The sequence below is a fragment of the Lampetra fluviatilis genome, chromosome 18, assembly GCF_964198595.1.
Source record: "Lampetra fluviatilis chromosome 18, kcLamFluv1.1, whole genome shotgun sequence".
In the NCBI taxonomy this organism is placed as follows: domain Eukaryota; kingdom Metazoa; phylum Chordata; class Hyperoartia; order Petromyzontiformes; family Petromyzontidae; genus Lampetra; species Lampetra fluviatilis.
The window spans coordinates 1,148,771-1,168,179 of record NC_136292.1 but is presented as its reverse complement, the minus strand read 5'-3'; the positions used below and the strand labels follow the sequence as shown (position 1 = coordinate 1,168,179).

Here is a 19,409-nt window from a genome sequence, read left to right as displayed (position 1 = left end):
GATTGACAAACGTCAATCTCATAGCAGAGTGTGTGGAAAATTGTTCGGCCAGTATAGGCTAAAATTAAGGCGAATTTAAGTGTTTTTCTGAAGAAGTTCCGTTAAAATCTCCTGTGTAGCCATTCTCGGACACACGGGGGTCCCACTGCTCTGAGAGATGAATGATTTTATAATTTGTTTCATAACATGACAATGGTGGGGCGCCGGGAATAACATTTGGAAAAAGACACGTGTGAGTACATTTCACGAAGCACTCGTAAACAGGCGCTCATCTTGAAGCACAGCGATTCGACAGGGCTGTCCCAGTGAAAACTGTGTCAGCAACGAGAGGACCTTAAGCTCGCTATTCCCTCCGAGTGTTAGAATTGAGAAAGTGCAGTGACCAAAACGACAGATATTCACAAATGATGAATCCCATGCTACCCGCAGAAGTAAAAGGGCACTCCCCATGCTGGCTGCGCGTTGGTGTTTAATGTCTGGTGTCCGTCGCGTTACTTGGTGGATACGCCACGTAAGGGTGGAGCAGTGGCAACAGTGGTTACAATCACTGCGCCATGAACCCAGCGTTATTAACTTTGATTCCCGGCCACGGCTAACATCAGGAGTGAATGCTTTCTCAACTGTTCCTAATCAGCGTGGAGAAGTGTGGTCAAACAATCCTCAAAACTGACATGGCATGGGAAGGCCTTCCTTCATCCAGCAGTGGATTGATAAATGGCTGAAAATCAGAGACATAATTTATCATAATGTCTGAGACATCGCCCGTGCCGTATATACAATTTAAACACAAAAATGTCAGAGTAATTGTGCAAACTTACAAAAATAGGGTGACTGTATATATCTGTGCCCTCCACGGCTCTGCCACCACAACGAAAAATCCAGAATTGCAAAAAAAATGTGTTGCCAGGTTAAATTCTACAATTAAGCAATATGTAAATAATGGTTTTGTTATTTAAAAAATAAAACAGTGGACCGGAAGCTTTAAAAGTGCATTTTTGTTCAAGAAAATCTCAAGCACTCCTCTATCTGCTGTTTTCAATCTTTAAGCATTTAACCTCTCGTGTCACTTAACATAAACAACACGCACACAACCCACAATTTGCTCAACATGAAAGCGGTTAGATGGAATAACTAGAATATTAGCGTTCACATGTCGTTCCGTTCAAACAACGTATAATTCTTTTACATTGTCCAGCTGTACCCCTAAAAAGTGGTTTTCCTAAAAAAAAAGAGTAAACCCAGGGTGAGTCATAAGTCTGGAACCGTGGGACCTTTCACTTCAGAAACTTCGTTCACAAAAAATGCCCAACATGTTCGCCGGACTAGAAATAACCTTTGCTTCACAAACTCTGGGCCCTGTTCTTAATGGATTGCCAATCCCTTTTCAGAAAACGAAGCTTTTACAATTACGCGATCTAATCCAAAAACATCTATCATGGGAAACGAAGCTCGTCAGTCAGCGTCACCCTCACTGAGTTTGTGGCACCATCTTTAATGTTGCATGGGCGTCATTGTCAGTGATGCAATATTCGAATATTGCTGCGTTGGATAACCCACGCTTAGGTGACTTCCTTCTGCTGGACTTAGTGAGTAATAGTAAAAGGTAATGGTGCAGCACTGAAATTGTTTGCTCACGCCACTGCTGGCAGAAGGGGCCGGCACTAGAGGAAGCTCTAGAAAGCCCCTCTAGTGGGTGCTTGGCCTACTCTTCCACACGGGCCAGACGTCTTGGAAGAAGTGGGCGTACCAACGCTTTAATCCAGCAGACACGAGCTGCCCACCGACTTCCTGTGATGTTACCCATTTATTCTGCTGAGCGGACAGAAGCAGAGTGGGGGGGGGGGGGTTAAGAAACGTGCACCGTCGTTTAAACTTCCACACCGTGAGGAAGAGGTGGTGACCTCTAGATCCGCGGGTCAAGTTTGATCATTATCATTACAGCACAGCAGCATCCCAGCTTCAGTGAGTACATTAGCCAACTTGCAATTGCGGTTTCATCATTTGTTTCAAGCATTGGTTCTACTCTTCATGTTCTGTCGACAATGCTACTTGTTCATCCTGCAAGCTTAAGCACCGCGACGAAAGGGTCACGGTCACGGCGATTTGTGTTAAATATCTTAGCTTCTTCCCTGGGCACTTCTTTTGCCATGAAGAAGAATCTCTCTCCGATGTGATTCCATGTCCTACCGACCGCGTGTTGTTCGGCATGATTGCCAACGTTTCACTCCACATTCAGGAACTGAAAAAGCTCACAGGACGTGGACTGAAACGTCGCGACGAACAACGCGTAGTAGGTGCGACGTGAAAACACACGGGAGCGCGAATGCAGCACCACTGTGGAAACCTACGTAGTCGTAATGATACTCATCACAATACTCCCTACCTGCTCTTCTTTAGTTGGTGGCAGCTTGTGAACTCACCTGACGTACAATACAAAGAGTCACAGGATGGTGCCAGACTCGTGGCACGTGGTGCAGCAACGGACGCAACATCGCATTGGCTTGCGCGCATGGTGGCGGCGTTCCATCCTCGGGGCACACCAAATTGCATCATGCTGTTTCGCAGTTTAAACGATTTGCTCTTTGGAGGAAATTACTGCCGACAGAATTCCAATCAGACTGCCGTGTTAATTGGATATCTAGGGCAAGTGCACCAGATGTTACGGTTTTGAGTTTTGACATCTTGGCTCGAGCCTTCACCGTGGCACTTGGGACGGCCCGCCGCCTTCCTCCGGCAATCCATCAGGAGCGGCGGCGCGAGTTACTTACTTTTATATCCACTTGCCGGGCTTAGTCACTGATTCATTAACACATCACTTTGTGTCCGAGCGTTTATTGCTGCGTTGTAACGGTGTGTCGCCAACGTATGTTGTGTCCAAGCGAGGATGGCATTGACGTAATCTCTCTTCCCCCCAACAACGCATCATCAACACCATGGCGATCCATGGGCAGATAGCCCGGTGGCGATCACTGCTCACTTCGGCCTTTGTTTCCACTCATTCACAACTGCACTTTTTATATTCCTTAAAAATAGTGATTATCGCATGTCAAACTCAAGCATTTTAAATTAGCAGAGCTGGAATGGGCCAAATGACGTGTAATCTAAATTTAACTTTCAACTTTAAACAAATAAATGTGATGATGATGCTGCCGCTGCTGCTGCGTTACCAGTGGTGTACAAGCACAAATAACGAAGTAACAAAATAACAAAATAGATCTCAACATGTTCGTCAACACCTCTTTGTCCTCCCTATGGGCCGTGACAAAAGGGGCCATTGTCCGAAACGTCACCGATTATATTTTATGGGGGGTTGTTTTCCCCTCTTCACAAGGCCGTCTTTATTGACGATTTAGTTACATCATGGGACCTCTTTTGCCAGTACCAAAATATACTAATAGGGGTTTTCCCCTTTTTTCTGGCAACAAAACTGACACCTTTTGCAAGGAATCATGCTTACATTAACCACAATACTTGCAGTCATATGCAAACAAAAAACAATACTCTGATAATTAATGCATTGTCCTTGAAACGGATTGGTCCACACCAGAGACAGCTTTCTTTAGAGCCTAGTCTCATGTGGTGTTCGACCAGATGACGCCAAAAGGCGCACAGTGCAAAGACAACGCACTATCAGAGTCATGAGAGCTCGGGGTGAGCAGCCACATCATGGGACCTCCTTTGCCAGTACGTCGTCTTTGAAGTATTGTGGTTAATGTAGTAAGCATGATTCCTTGCAAAAGGTGTCAGTTTTGTTGCCAGAAAAAAGGGGAAAACCCCTATTAGTAGATTGCGTTACATTCGACGTTGCGGCTGTTTCGTGCAGTGACCGGCGAGTGGCGCGTTGAAGCCACCGAGTCGCTGCCCTTGGCAGGCGGCTCCCTGGCAGGAAGCGAGCCGCGCTCCCGACTCGCCCCGGGGGATCTCTGCAGTGGCAGCTCACAGCTCTGACCTGCGGGCAACGTGGCCACCTTTTATCCATTTACTCGCTATTTGTTCTTTACCCATTCATTTACTTACTTCGCTCAACAAAAAGGCAATCAGGTGAAATGTCAAATCCTTTTTTTTTTCTTTTTCATAACAGGATTCTGTTTTACGTTTTTACCTGAAATCAGTTCCTCACATGCTGTTGATTGCGTAGTCATTGGAAACACTTCGGAAATGCGTTAATTAGAGTGACGAACTCAAATTGTTCAACATGAATGTTATCTCCTCACACGGGTTTCCCCAAAGGTTGGGTGTTTCCCTACATGAAATATATTCAATACGTACAAAAAGTACATGACGATGCAGTTCCTTCACGAGCATGTATAAATAAACACAGTGAAGCTTTCTTGTATACAGGATAACATAATTGATAATAACAATATACAGATGTTATATCTGTATATCATCTACATTGCTGGTGGCTGATCGACCATGAATATGATGCACGTGTAGTTCATTGGGGTTGATCGACCATACTTCACATCGCCGGTCACGAGGGGCTGGTGAAGGGGAGTCCAGGACTCGTTTCTATCTACATCTCTCTCCACTGCTATCAGCCGCGGTCTGCTATCGATCTCAGGTAGGTGGGAGCATAGCGTAGCGCGCTAACCACTGTGCCACCACTCCATCCCGGGCAAAGGATGACTGTCTAATTATTGTTGTTAATTAAACTCAGAGGTTATAATCAAGCAGTGGATCGATCGTGACCATAGATGACCAATAATAATGATACATACTTAAAAGGAATGTTTTTTTTAAATCACCAAACTCATACTTCATTCCACAGCAATATAGTATAATGTCGCATATCCGACTGAGCAGTTATATGAGAAGTTCTGCTACGTAAACATCTATAGAGAATAACACCATCAACAGAAACACGACAATGGATGTGGGCGGTTTATTGATCGGGGCAGAAACGCGACGGTCAGATGTACAGCGTTATACAACGTTGCACGACGTTTTCCTGTGAAATATTCTTGAATTTCACCGATCGAGTTGAAACCGGATGAAAAAATTGCCCGCAACTCCCGAGCGCGATATTCGATGCCCCTTTAATTGAACGCACAGCAGGTGGCGTGGGGCGCGCGTTCCTGCGCGCCTGTCGCCAACCCAGCCCCGTCGAATCTCGTGCCGCGCAGGACGGAGTGTTCGGACCCCAGCGTGCGGGGCCATGGGTGCAGCCCCATTCGTCTGTGTATGTATGTTCGACTTCTTTCGCACCGTACGTAGCCGACCATACTAGTCCCATGCGTGCAGACCCATGCACGCGGCACCATGCGTGCAGGCCCATGCAAGGGGTCCCTTGGATGCGGGACCATGCATAGGGCCCCATGCGTGCTGACCCATGCGTGCTGACCTATGCGTGCGGTCTCGGGCGTGCGGCACCGTGCGTGCGGGGCCATGCAGGCGGTCCCTCGGATGCGGGGCCATGCATACAAACCCATGCGTGCGGTCCCACGCTCGCAGCCCCGCGCCTGATCGCGTGTCGCCCGTTCTACCTGCTCGCCGGGGCAGCACGATCGCAAGTCGATCAGATGTCCCCGGCTGTTCTCATCGCGTCCGCCGTTTCACAAATTCCTCCCTGTTCCCCTTGACTGGCGGAGGGATCCTGTGGCCCACTCTCGTCTGTCAGTGCGGTATCTTGTTTTACAAAACGATGTGCGTTCATTATGATACATGCCACTCTGGTTTATGCAATTACGCAGCGTCTGGAATGATCTGTCTGACGATCGCTAAATGTGCGGTGTTACAGATGGCATTTCTCAATCTCTAGATGATGCTTAGATATTATGGTCCCTTGGGTGGCAAGTAATTGTAGTTTTGTTTGTTTTGAAAATATATTTTCAAAGCTCACATCGTCCACATGATAGCTATTTCTGTTTTTGAGTTTGAACATCATGCCATGACTTGAGTACACAATAACCTGTTAATGACATCAAAGGGCCTTCAAGGTTCACTAAACAGCAGATGGCATGCTTCGATAATACTTCATCGCTTGACAGCAGTAGCCGAAGCGTTTGAGCTGTCAAACCCTTGGCAACCTCCCAAGTAGTTAGAAAATAACTTCCAAGGTTGGCCATCATAATATCATCATCATCATAAATCATCCATTTCTGGACGACGACATCTCCAAGCTCCCGCCATCTCTCGTGATATAAAACGATACGCAAACTATTCTTTCACACCTCGCTATTGCTGCCTGCCAATCTCATTTTTTCTTCATCTTTTAATTGTTGCAAAGTCCACCCCTGACCTCCTAGATTCACTCTCACGGTGCACCCCTCCTCCACCTATCCCTGGCCATGTGGCTCTCGGTCTTCCCCCTGATCGCCAACCTGAGTGTCGCTCAAACTGCTGCCTCGGTAACCTATTTTTTTGTTTACCAATTACAGTTACAACACTTTCCTACAACGTTTTACTCAAAACCTCCCAAGCTTTCACGCTATCCTTCAAATAAATCATTGTATTCTCTACACACATACCACCTGTATTCACGAGCCATACGCTTCCTTTCCAGTTGTGCGTTTGTTTTTTGAGTACAACTCTCCGACCACAACACGTGTTATCTCTACACCGGTGACAATGCTGTGTTCCATTTTGTGTCATTCCCCTTGCTCACGGCAAATAGGGGGTGCAGTGGAATGGTGGTGTGGGTCACGCATTGCAGCTGTCAAGACGGAGACGCGAGTTCGATTCCTGACCACGGTTTACTCCAGCGGCGAGTCATATCAGACCCCATTTTGCTCGTTACCCCTCCCTCCACCCCCATTTCGCTATTTTGCAATGACCATCATGGTGAAGTATGGTCAAACATCCCACAATGTGTAGGGGGAGGCCTTTATCTCGCAGTCGATTGATAATTAACACACAGATCATCGATAGCAAACATCGATAGATCAGCGGTCAAAAGCCACCTGGGCTGCGCGCTGCCGTGTTTAATTTTCCGCGTATTATTATTATTTGCTCCCCGGCAGCCGGCGAGCAAAGTATTTTGAATTTATGGGCGTTTGAGAACGTCTGTATCGTTTAAATTCCGAGAGCCGGGGGGTTCTGAATCGGTGAACTTTGGACTCGCCGCGGGGGCAATGCATCACCTCCGTGCAGACCACCCTCGCCGCAGCTTGCACAACGCGAGCAGGGGGATGGCAAACAAGCAGGCGAGCGTCTTCCCTTCCCTAGCACGCCTCCCTTGCGCCTCGCCGCATCACCAGAGGACTGTATCCAATCCGTAATTGAACGCAGCCACGAGTTTTGCTTCGATGACTCTTCGCCGTGTATTTTTCCATGATGAGAATTATAAAAGTCGGGGCTGTCTTGGCCTTTTCCAAGTGCTTGGAGTGCGAGCAGTGTTTGGGCCCCAGATCTGTTGTGGACGCTTGTAATCAGCGTATAATTCACTTCCCCATTTCGCAGGAGGTACTCATCGCTCAGGCATATTGGGCGTAGGTGTTCGGCTAATCCACATTGTTCCTGTTCTAGTCTAAGGCAGTCTCCACTCCTCCTCCACCATGCACATGAGAGATGTAACGATCGATTCACACCCCCCACCTCACCGATCTCTTCTCGTCCCCCCCAGGGATTCAATGAATTGTTGCGTATCAGTCACAATTAGATTCCAGACTAGGTAGTTTTACATTCCAGTCAATGGTAGCGTCTGTAGCTGGTGAATGCTTTTTATGAACCCATTACACACAACGTATTCAAATAAATAAAAACACCGGCCCTTACATAGGAGATTCGATTACATGAGTCATAACCTCCCAAATACAGTAGAACTCCTCTTATCCGTGACCCTATTAGCTGAGACTCCTATTATCCGTGGGAGCATTAGAGTCTGTGGAAACTCGTGTTAACCGTGGCCCTATGCTTGATATTATCCGCGATCACCCCCAGTTTATTTTTCTGCAGATAATTGGAGTGAACACGCCGGGTGACACCGCAGACAATTGGGTCGGCGCCGTTCACCCCCCACATCATTGTGGATAAGAGGAGTTCCACTGGACGCATCAATAATGGCGCTTCGTTTGGCGTGACCACGTTGCCTCTACGAACATTCACGTCTCCCGCTGCCCGTGTCGCCGTGTGGCGCTGAGCCTCCTCTGCGCTGTTTGACGCATGCTGCCGCAAGACCTGAGCAATGATCAGGCACCTTGTAATTGTCCTCACTCAGCTTAATGAGTCCCAGAGACATAGCAGTGGTCAGTGTGCTGACCGTTAATTATTTGCTTTGGGCAAACAATTTTGCCCTGAGGTTGAGAGTTACGGGATCACAGACACATACCTTGCGCTCGGCCTGCAGGCAGAGAGAGAGAGAAACCCAGACTAATAACACGCGCACAAGGTGACTTCTAGACAGCGAATGGCGCGTTTGTGGCCGGTAGGTATTTTGCGTGTTTTAGTATAAATCTTGTTTGTGTCCAGCCTGCACATAACCATTCTGTCGCATGGGTTTATCACTCCTTACGGAGAGCGTTAAAATGGGTTTACAATGAGAATCCGGGTCACATGTTTGGCGTGTCGCTTTGGGTTGTTTTCATCCTGTACCTGCGCGATGCGCGTTTGTGCTGAGCGAAGTTTGATTAAGACGAAGAGATTTATCTGAAACTAAAAGATGCTTGCTGCTATCTTTTCGCGGTGGGGGTGGGGGTGGGAAGAAACCCGCCTGCGGGGGAAGGCGCTTCGTAGCGTGGGGCTCAGGTGGGCAGAACGAGTGCCACGGTCGTATAAGACTTGGTTCGGAGGCAAATGAAGGTATGTGGAGCACACTTTAAAAAAAATGAAATACGTGATGGAATGCATCAAGATAATCGTGTCAAAGGTCGCGGCGTTTGGGCAAAAGGGTAACAATGTCACGTGAGTTCGTTTCAGCACGAGGGCAGTGACAGAAACAAAACAGGGCGGCGTCAACATCGTTTAAGATTTCTCTCGTAAACACTTTGCCGATCGGGACGGCGATGATGCATTTCTGGGAGTTCGTTCTCCGTGGTCATATTCACCTTTTCCCTGGTGATGAATGCCTCGGGGTGTTCCTCTCGAACCGCACGTGCGCGTGCGAATACTCCAGGACTGTGCGTGGGACCTGTTCGAGGAAGATGCCACTCGAGTCCCACCACCATCTTAGCACGCGACGCCGAATCGAGGGCGGCCGGACTCCCCGATTCAAACGGAGCCAGCCCCCCCCATCCTCCACAACCCCCACAAAACAACCCATGTCCCCATCCCCAACGTTACCCCCACACCCCTTCCTCCTCTCCAACGTCGACAACTCCTCCTACCCTCGGCGCTCTCATCCCCTACCTCCCCCGCCCTGCTATATAAACGCAGGAGACGTTCCCACCGGGCAGGTTTGCAATGGCAACCGCTGTGAGTGCTTACGGCAAAAACAGCCTCACCTAAGCTGCCGCAGAACCATGGACTATATTGGCCGACTTGCATGCGTACTATCAGTGAGTACAACCCTTGCGTTCTCATCTCTCTGTGCTCTGCTCATGCTCCCCATGTCGCCTCCCGCTGTGCCTCTGCTGATGCTGCTGCTGCTGCTGCTTCATGCGCGTGCGTTGGGACGGCACCTCCACCGAGCCCAACTCGGCCGAGCGAGTTCCGTTCGGAAAGTGACTGAGAGCATTGTTGGAAATGACCACGGCGGTGACTCTTTAAAGAGAGCCGAGGATAATAGAACGGAGGTGGGGGCGGGGAGAAAGCTCCTTGTTTAGCTTGTCATACTATACGAACACTCGTGTGAAGTGGGTTTTGTGTAGCACGGGGTAATTATCAGAAATACACACACACACAGGTCGCTGTTGTGAATGTGCTTTATATAACAATGTGGGCTAGGGGGGGGCCTTATAGAAGGAAGAAGGCACCTTTACATCCTGTGCCATGCAAAGTGGTCTTTAAGAGTGACTTATTCAGGCCTCAAGCTGGCATGTGTAGCGCTTATTAACAGACTCAAGTACACTTGGGTATTGTGCACATTCATTTGTTTGTGGCCGGCCGCTAATCTTGTGCTTAGCTTCGTGGTGTGTGGGGGGGGGGGTCAAGATCCACGACACTGCAGAAACCCATTGAAACGTGTGCCAATTTGGAGTTTTCTGTAGCTGATGGTTGTAATGCAAATACGGGGTGGGGTGGCAGGCAGAGAGGCAAATGTAATTTAAATTAAGGATGCTTTTTTCTATTTTTCCCGCCCTTCTGTCTTCCCTCAGTTTCTAATCCCAAGGCATTGTGGTTTATCGGTCAGGTAAACAGGGATGGAAGTCTGTCATTAAAATCAGACCCCCCCCCCCATTCCTGGAACCCACCCGTTGAGAGAAAACGGGAGTCGAACTCTGTTGGGCTGTGGGTGGTCGTAGTGGACGGGTGGATGGTGCCTGGCGAGTGGTGCTGGTGGTGGTAGTGGTGGTGGTGGTAGTAGTGGTGGTGGTGGTCGTAGTGGACGGGTGGATGGTGCCTGGCGAGTGGTGCTGGTGGTGGTAGTGGTGGTGGTGGTAGTAGTGGTGGTGGTCGTGGTGGTGGTGGTGGTGGTGGTAGTGGTGGTAGTGGTGGTGGTGCTGGTGGTGGTGCTGGTGGTGGTGGTGGTGTTGATGGTGGTGGTGGTGGTAGTGGTGGTGCTGGTGGTGGTGGTAGTGGTGGTGGTGGTGCTGGTAGTGGTGGTAGTGGTGGTGGTAGTGGTGGTGGTGCTGGTGGTGGTGGGGCAATATTGTGAAATGGTAACTAATAATAATGTCCAACAGAGGCTGACACCCAGAGAGACGAACCACACCACAGGTCAAAACTTTGCTCCTTTCCTCTCACAGCTCCACTTTGGAATGCCCACGCATCGTCTGAGATTTCGCTAACCTTGCGCAATTCGAGAAATGTTTCACCCCTTATCTGTTGCGCCTTCAACAGTGCTTACCGTCGCTGGCCGCTTGACATTTCTGGGCCTCTGAGAACCGCCCTCAACGAGCGCGACAAACAACATACAACCGTGGCATGAATGTCCTCTCTTCTGCCCCGCAGAAAGCCCACGATGCCGCCTGGTAGGCCGCTGCTGATGCTTCTGCTCGTAGCCCTTTGCTTCCCGGCCGAGAGCGAAAGCGGCAGGAGGTCGCCGCCGCCGCCGCCTCCGGGTGCCGCGAGCGATGACGGCGACACGCCGGCTCGAGGGCGCGCCACTCCGCCGCCGCACGGCCTCCTCACGCGGCACGTCGAGGGCCAGCTGCTCGGCATGTTCGGTCTGCAGAGGCGGCCGCGCCCGGGACCCGGCGCCGTGGTGCCCCCGTACATGCTGCAGCTGTACCGGGCCCTGCACGGGGCCCACAGCGGGGCCCCCCGCGACGTGGCACGGCCCCTGGACCGTTTGGTGGCGCGGCCCGCGAGCCAGGCGGACACGGTGCGCAGCTTCCACCACGACGGTGAGCCGCAGCTGAGAGCCACGGCGCTCGCTCTGTGTTCGGTCGGAGCGGGCGGGCGCACGGATCGAAGTGGGCTTGCCAAAGTGATTTTCGGTCTTGTACGTGAACAACATTGAAACGGTTGACCGTCGGTCTGGAAATGTCCCTGCTGCTTCTTCGGAAAATGTACGCAATTGCGAAGATCGTGAGTTCCAATTAACGTGGGTCACCGATACGTTTCCTGTGTTGGATTTCACATTTTAAATTAGATGTTTATACCAGTGGGAATGCACGCCTTATTACTTTCAAACCTCTCAGTGACAGAAACAATCTTGCTTTATTTTCGCATAACCAATGAAAAAGTTTCCTCTTACAATTCCTCACCTGAACCGTAGGACTTTTGAACCTACACGATGAACGAACATACACAAAAAGCGACACGCTGCGTCTTTAACACGGCAGGACAGAACCTTGCACCTCAACAGTACTCATGTGAGGGCATTGGTATGAGAAAACCTGCTCTCTATCGTCTGAATAAGGGCCTTTTCCGAAATAAATTACCTACGATATAGTTTTTTTTCTGTGATAAGGTATGTTTGTATATATACATTATGATGAATTCATATGTATTTACACAAATATGTATACACGTCCGTCTATCTCTGTGCACGTACGTCTACATATGCAGTGCTGTTTTCCACATCTCATTTCGTCCAATTATGCATGAGATGGAATACTGCAGATTTGTAAAAGCATTGATTGTAAAAACAAAACAAAAAACGTCAAGGAAAAGAAGATATGATCGGCAAGATTTCTGTGCAGCTCATACACAGAGAGGCCAGCGAGAAAGAGACTGCACTCTACACCATGGGGCCTGATGAGAATAACATTTTCTTCACGTTTTAATTTGTAGTGTGCAATATAGTCCATACATTCTTACAATGACATTGCACTGCACCCAATAATAATATCGCGTGGCTAATTTTATTTCGTATCTTGTCTCTGATTTATCATTGTGCAGTTTATACATTTTGTATCAAGTCTGGAAAAATAAAACTACTTTAAAACGATAGTTTCCTTTCTTAAATGTTTTCAATAATTGTTTTTGGGATGTTTAATGCTCCTAGTTTCTCAAGTTGTGTTCATTTTAGTAAAAGTGTGTTCATGAGCAGATATGAGCCCATAGAGGCCAGAAGTTTATTTAGCAGTAACCTTCCTGGGCTTAAATAATTGCACAACCAGATTTATATATTTTTCTAATTTTACAATCATTTGTCTCGCTTGCTTCTCGTGTATGAACGTAACAATATTTATAGGTCCTGACTGAAACATTGGCAGGAAGGCAGTTTCTGATAATATTTGACATGAAAATAGCAAATATCTGCAGAAATCATAGGAATGTGTTAATCATCTGCTAAATATCAACGGGAAATGCCCTCCAAACAAACCGGGCCCTTGATGTTGTTGTTGTTGTCAGCCTGTTTCTTCTAGTCAAACACCATGTTCTTCCATTCCTCCCTTCCCTTGCCTGTTCCTGCCCAGCGGTGGCCTCCGAGCTCTTTAAATGCACCTCGCCATGAATGAAAAGGCCCATAGATATTAACTCGTAAACGCGGCGTGACTAAATCTCCGCTGGGCGAACGCCACCGCGAGACGTTGTCAGTGACACCCTGCTCGTGCCGTGACCCCCACCGGCAGAGTCCGCGGAGCACGTGCCAGCCGACTCGGGCGACAGCACGGCACGGCGGCTGCTGTTCAACGTCAGCAGCATCCCCGACAGCGAGGTGATCACCTCGGCGGAGCTGCACGTCTACCGCGAGCGCCTGAGCGGCCCCGCGCCCGCCGGCCTCCACCGCATCAACGTGTACGAGGTGCTGCGGCCCGCGGCCGCCGACGGGACGCCCATCGCCCGCCTCCTGGACACGCGGGTGGTGCACTCGGGCCGCAGCGAGTGGGAGCGCTTTGACGTGAGCCCCGCCGCCGTGCGCTGGGCCGCCGCGAGAGCGCCCAACCACGGCCTGCTCGTTGAGGTGCATCACCTCGACGGCGGTACGCCCGAGAAGAGGCGGCACGTGCGCATCGGCAGGTCGCTGCACGCCGAGGCGGTGGCGGCGGCCGTCCGGGACGGCGCGGGCGAAGGGGGCGACGGAGGGGAGGGCTGGCCGCAGCTCAGGCCTCTGCTGGTGACGTTCGGCCACGACGGGAAAACGAGGGACGAGGGGACGCTGCTGAGGCCGCGCCCCAAGCGCAACTCGCGGCCCAACAAGGGAGGCCGCAGGGGTCGAGGGCAGTGCGCCCGCTACCCTCTGTACGTGGACTTCAGCGACGTGGGCTGGAACGACTGGATCGTCGCGCCGCCGGGATACAACGCCTTTTTCTGCCAGGGCGAGTGCCACTTCCCGCTGCCGCAGCACCTCAACTCCACGAACCACGCGATCGTGCAGACGCTCGTCAACTCGGTGAACCCGGAGGTGCCGCGCGCGTGCTGCATCCCCACGGAGCTCACGCCGATCGCGCTGCTCTACCTGGACGAGTACGAGAAGGTGGTGCTCAAGAACTACCAGGACATGGTGGTGGAGGGCTGCGGGTGCCGCTAGCGCGCGCCACGCCGACTCTGCAAGCGGCCGTCGTCGCCGGTGGTAGAACTTTCTTCTCTGTTCAAGTGCCTTTGCCCTCCGCGCTGCCGTGGGGCTTTTACGGACGGTGTGTGTGTGTGTGCGCACAATCGCCGGTTCGGGAGCGGGAAACTGGTGTCAATAGGTGCCGACCGTACCGGTTAGCTCCGGCCCGGAGCAGAGAGGGTGTGGTACGTGCCGACCTGTCCACGTGTGGTGCGCGTACGCACGCACGAAGCGCACGCACGCTCGCACGAAGCCCGAGGTTTACGTACGGATGCGTGTACGACATCCACATACAATAAAAAAAATTGCACATATATAAATATGATAATATATAGACCTTAAGAGCTGTTTCATCACAAAGTGGCAGTGTTTCCCTGTCTGCGGCAGCACCGCTTACGAAAAGCACAAAAGGGTATTCTCCCATGCATATCGGTGCTTGAAAGAATCCTAAAAAGCAACTACGATACCACGAATTGTAGCTGCATGTCTCTATAAAATGTCAACAGGAAAAGCCATTCAATTGGCAATAACTTCTCATCTGTGGCCTTGTTCCAAGGTGGACTGTACTCATTTCTCATAAACAGTGTCGGATCATGGAAAGCAAATATATATATAGAATATATGTTATTGTCTGTGTCTACTGTTGAAAGCCGAAAGACAAATATGTTGATAGTGAACGTATCAGCGGATTTGTTATTAAACCTGTACAGCTAATGTAAAAAAGAGAGAGACCTGAGTTGTAAATAGCTAAATTGTTATACAATAACTTTGAATATTTATTATTGTTATAATCGATGCTTAGAAAATAGACGTTTGTATTTATAGTACATGTTTAAAGAGGAAAGGAAAAACGCGGTCTGAACACGTGATGTATGCCCGTAAGCTATGGTTTAGTCCTACTGTATTTAAGTAATCTATATATGAAAAAGGTATTCACAACTCTTCTGGACGGCGTAAATGTTTGTGTAAATAGCATGTGGAGGGGGCATCGCGGCAGGCTGACTAATGTGCCGCTTCCTTCGTGATGCCTGCTTCTTTGCCCTTAATTTATATGGTGTCAGCACCAGCAAGTGGCTTGCTGCGATTGCACGGATTGGTGCCTGGATCCAGAGTACTTACAGTGTGCGGTGTTTCCATTCTTTTGAACGTCATTTGACATTTCCAAGGACCGAGAACAATACAGTTTGATTAGAAAACAAACATCTGTCTTCGCACGTGATTGCTGGCGCTCCTTTTTTCCCAACAACATTTTGTAAATTTTATTTTACAAAACGTCACAATGCGTGTAACCTGACGGAAGAGGAATGAGGTGGTTGTGAAGGGACTGCGAGCGAGTGTGCATTTGGAAAGTGCAAGTATTGCTACTGCGTGCAGTCCTTCCAAGCTTTATACGGGATACATATATACATATGTATGCCGGGTTTTTACACACAGTGCACAGTGAGTGTGTCTTGAGAACGTAGTGCCTAAAACGCAGTTGCGCTAACATGGTCCTACAAGTGGATTAACGTAAGCGGTGACTAGAAGCATTGAACGTGAGCACCTATTAATAACCCACTTCTCAAAACATTTCGACTGCTCGTCACGTGCGCATAGGACTGTCGGCATGTGTACGCATAGTGCGACGAACTTAAATCATTCCAGTTACTCGGGGCGAGGCGTTCTTCGGTAGAAGTAAAGATGCACAATTCTGGTAGCTCGCGGCCAACGTTCGTGGGCGCGGCTCGAACGCAAACCCCTTCGTGGCATCGGAGGAAGCTCTCCAGCTGTATCACGTCGCGCCCGCACAAGCGGCGCGGTGTGGGGGGTTTTTCTTCTTCGACTTCACATCATATTAAACACAACAGTGAAAAACTCCCATCAATAAAGGGAAGCGTGGCACAAGTGTGGAGACATGATTCATGGAGCCATAATGACTTACTATTTTTTCGTTTAATTTAATGTCAAGACATGCGTTGACTCTCCCGTTATTTATTTTAAGAGACCTACACTAACTTCCCAGAGTAACATCATTTTTGCCGAGCTTGCGCAATAGCCAGGCTTTGATTTTTATTGAATGGGCTATTCTATTGCTTGCTGGCTGCCCTGTGTGCCTGTGGCTTCAAAAGCTGCTATTCCAGTCCACAGACTGGCTCCGTGCAATGACAGAGACTGTTTCAACTGCCCACTGCCAATGAGCTGTCGAACTTCCACGAGTCGTGTAGTTAATACTGGAGTGAACACATGCAGCTATTAAAGTACCAAACTGTATACGAGTAATATCAATCATAGGGAGTTTTACAGTGAGTAATACAATAATACGATGGATGCCGACATGGAGTAGTGGTGAGCACAATGAGCTTGCTATCCAGAGGTCGCCGGTACAATTCAATCTCCGGGCATGGCAGTTTAAGTAATGGTGCCAGTTTCTTACATCCACTTTCTTATTTCCCCCGGCAGTATATACATGGACATGCCACAGTTCGTCGATAAGCAGGCCGCCTGTAGTCGCGTCAAGTGTGGGGATACCCACCTCTTCGAAGGCGTCTGGCCAGCGTGGAAGAGTAGGCCAAGGTAGCCTCTAGATCGGTGGCTTCCAACACGTGGGCCATGGGCCGCTGGTGGCCATGGCAAGTGGTCTGCAGAACCGTCGCAGACGCTTTTATTCTTCGCAAAATGCCAGATATTTTACTGCGTGCTGGTCTGCGGATGTATTTGTTGAGGGTTCACTGTGGGGTTCGTGAGTGCAGGAAGGTGGGGAACCAACTGCTCTAAAGCTGCCTCTAATCGAGACCATTCGCCCAGCAGTACTGTGAGCAAGAAATTGCAGGGATGCACCTTAACCACCTTTATCTAACACTCAGCATCTCAAGTTGCTATGCAGGACAGAAATATTTATATATTTATAGCATATTGAGACAAAATTAATATTCAAACAAAATCTAGTTCACATTGCCCTACATGGTGGCCACAGTGAAGTGTGAGAGTCGTTTAACATTTTAAATTCTCTCTGCTCAGTTGTTGTTTTTTAATAAACCCCAAATTGTGTTAACACGGGTCTCAATTCAAACATTTGTATAACTGCCTTTCGTGTTCAATTATCCATAACTGGCGTGGTTGACGAGTATAAGACGGCTCGGACAATGCAAATTAGTCGAGCCACAGGTCACGTGTGGTGGGGTAAAGTGTGGGTATTCCCACCACTTCCAGGACGTCTGGCCAACGTTGAGAAGTGCGCCAAGATACACTCGAGGGGCCCCTTTCAGCTCCAATCTAATGTGCAGGCTCTTCTGACAGCAGTGGCGTGAGCAAGCAATTGCAGTGCTCCACCTTTGCCCTTCGAGAGGTGACATTTACTTCTGACCAGATAAGAGCCCGTTGAAACGAGGAGTGTATTTTGGGTTTAAATGACATTGTCCCAATCCTGGCTTACGCCTTCCCTTACTTGTTCAGCACAAATCTCCCCCACGTCATGTAAAACCCTGCATTCTTAATCATGTGGACACTGACACTTACCCTGGCTAATTGACTCAAGGCTGGACAGCTAATGGAAAGCCTCTGCCACTAAACTCCTCGTGTAAATCGTCAGCTTCAAATCCTCTCATGTAATGCCCCCCCCCCCCCCACTGATAATACGAATGTTAAACATTCCTGTACCTGAACCGTTCTTTTTTACTTTAACACTTCAGGTATTTGCTTGTGCACCCAATAAATTGATCAAGATTGCTAACAAAAAAATAGGAAAGAACTGTCAAACATTATTGTACTCAATAATTTGAATATTTGGCTGCTATAACTTTCCACTTGATAAGCCACATCGTTGAGCTATAATTTGTGGCCAGGTCACTTCTAAAAAATAGCTATTGGCTCAGTGGGCCTTACCTGGTAAAATAAAAAATAGTTTAGTAGTTTAGTGTAAAAGTCGTTGGAAGAATCAACATTCAAAGTTGGCCTGCTCTTCTCTCTAATCAGTCTAATGTTAAATGTTACTGGTGCCAGTGAAAAGTACGTTTCTCTTTCAGAAAAGTAAATGGACTTAGGCAGGATACGTCCTTAAAAGGGACAGTGGCAGATGGTCAAGAATAATGATGGACTGTCAAGCCAACGGGCGTCACACATCCAAAAGTGAGTCCAGCGATGAGATGGAGTAATGAAATCAGCTCATGTGCTACATGAATAATTACATCGCAGGCGCATAAGATATGGCGGTGGCATGGGGTGACCTTTATCCAGCAGTGGATTGACCATGGCTGATTTTTATGTTCTCCATTCATCTGAAGTAGCTATCACTTGTATAATTACCTTAAGAGTTCATTCGTGAAATCAGTTCACATTCGCACGCGTACGTTTGCCTACGCAGCCACATAGCTCGGGTCACGTGGAGGCGTATTTCTGAATCAACAATGAGAGGAATGCCTCCACAAGGTTCCCGGACACTATACACAACCCTGTCGGCTCCACGTGGTCAGCATGACGAAGGCAATGCACACTACAGGAGCACAAGTAGCATAAACAACGCGCGAGTACGAGGGAGGGTAATCGTACATCCTCACAGTGGGCGTGCATCACACGTGGAAGAAATGTCATTTGAAGACCGGCCAATGTCCGAAACGTTGCCAATTATATGTATATTCTAGGATAGTGGCTTTGAGGAATGTAACTCATCGAATTTATATTCATAGAGTGCCTTCACTCAAGGCGATTGACGTAATTTAGAGAGAAAAAAAACGGTGGCATCATACGATGATTTAGATGGCAGGGGCGTGCAAAGATTGTGAAACGAATAACAGCAACAGAGGATACTTAGGGATCACTAAATTATAGGGGAGGGACGGGAAGGAGTGGAGGGCCGAGGGTAGGGAAGGGGAAGAGAATGGGCCATGGAGAAGAGATACGCAAATGAGTTGGTGCTGCTGGTAAGTTGTGCTTGTGCACCATCGCCAGTGAACAATGAAACTCGCCACGTTCGTCGATGACACTGCCTTGAAAGGAAACGTATATCATAGGCAACGGTTTTGGGGCAATGGCTCTTCTTCATAGCACATCAAACGAATGTTCACGAGTGTGTTGAGGTTTTGTTATCTGCGCCCATGCACAAGTGTCAACGCAGTGTCACGATGAATGGCGTGTTCCACAGCCACCGTGGCCGCTGGCTCCCCTCTAGCGCTGCCTGCCAGAGGCTCCATGCACCGACGTCGAGACAACTCGAGGCAACACCATTTTGTGCCTTTAATTGCGGAGTAAAAAACAATAAAACATCGTGCACCACATGTCACGGATTACCCGGAACAGGCCTGTTGTGTGTGTATAATACACAACGCAACGCATGAGTCACTAACACTGCCTTGAATCGAAAAGTATATATGAGGCGACGTTTCAGTCAATGTCACTTTATATATTTTTTTGTTGTACTTTTAAGGCAGTATTATTGACGAATGTATTGAGG

At 48.8% G+C, this 19,409-nt stretch overlaps 1 protein-coding gene across 1 annotated transcript; it reads left to right on the top strand.

Moving 5' to 3' along the window:
- Positions 1-9,332: 9,332 nt before the first annotated feature.
- Positions 9,333-14,366, top strand: LOC144936997 (bone morphogenetic protein 2-like). Its single transcript, XM_078864238.1, has 3 exons — positions 9,333-9,434; positions 10,990-11,384; positions 13,062-14,366. Exons 2-3 carry the CDS (start codon positions 11,000-11,002, stop codon positions 13,958-13,960), a joined length of 1,284 nt encoding a protein of 427 aa, XP_078720364.1. The 5' UTR covers positions 9,333-9,434; positions 10,990-10,999; the 3' UTR covers positions 13,961-14,366.
- Positions 14,367-19,409: the final 5,043 nt, after the last annotated feature.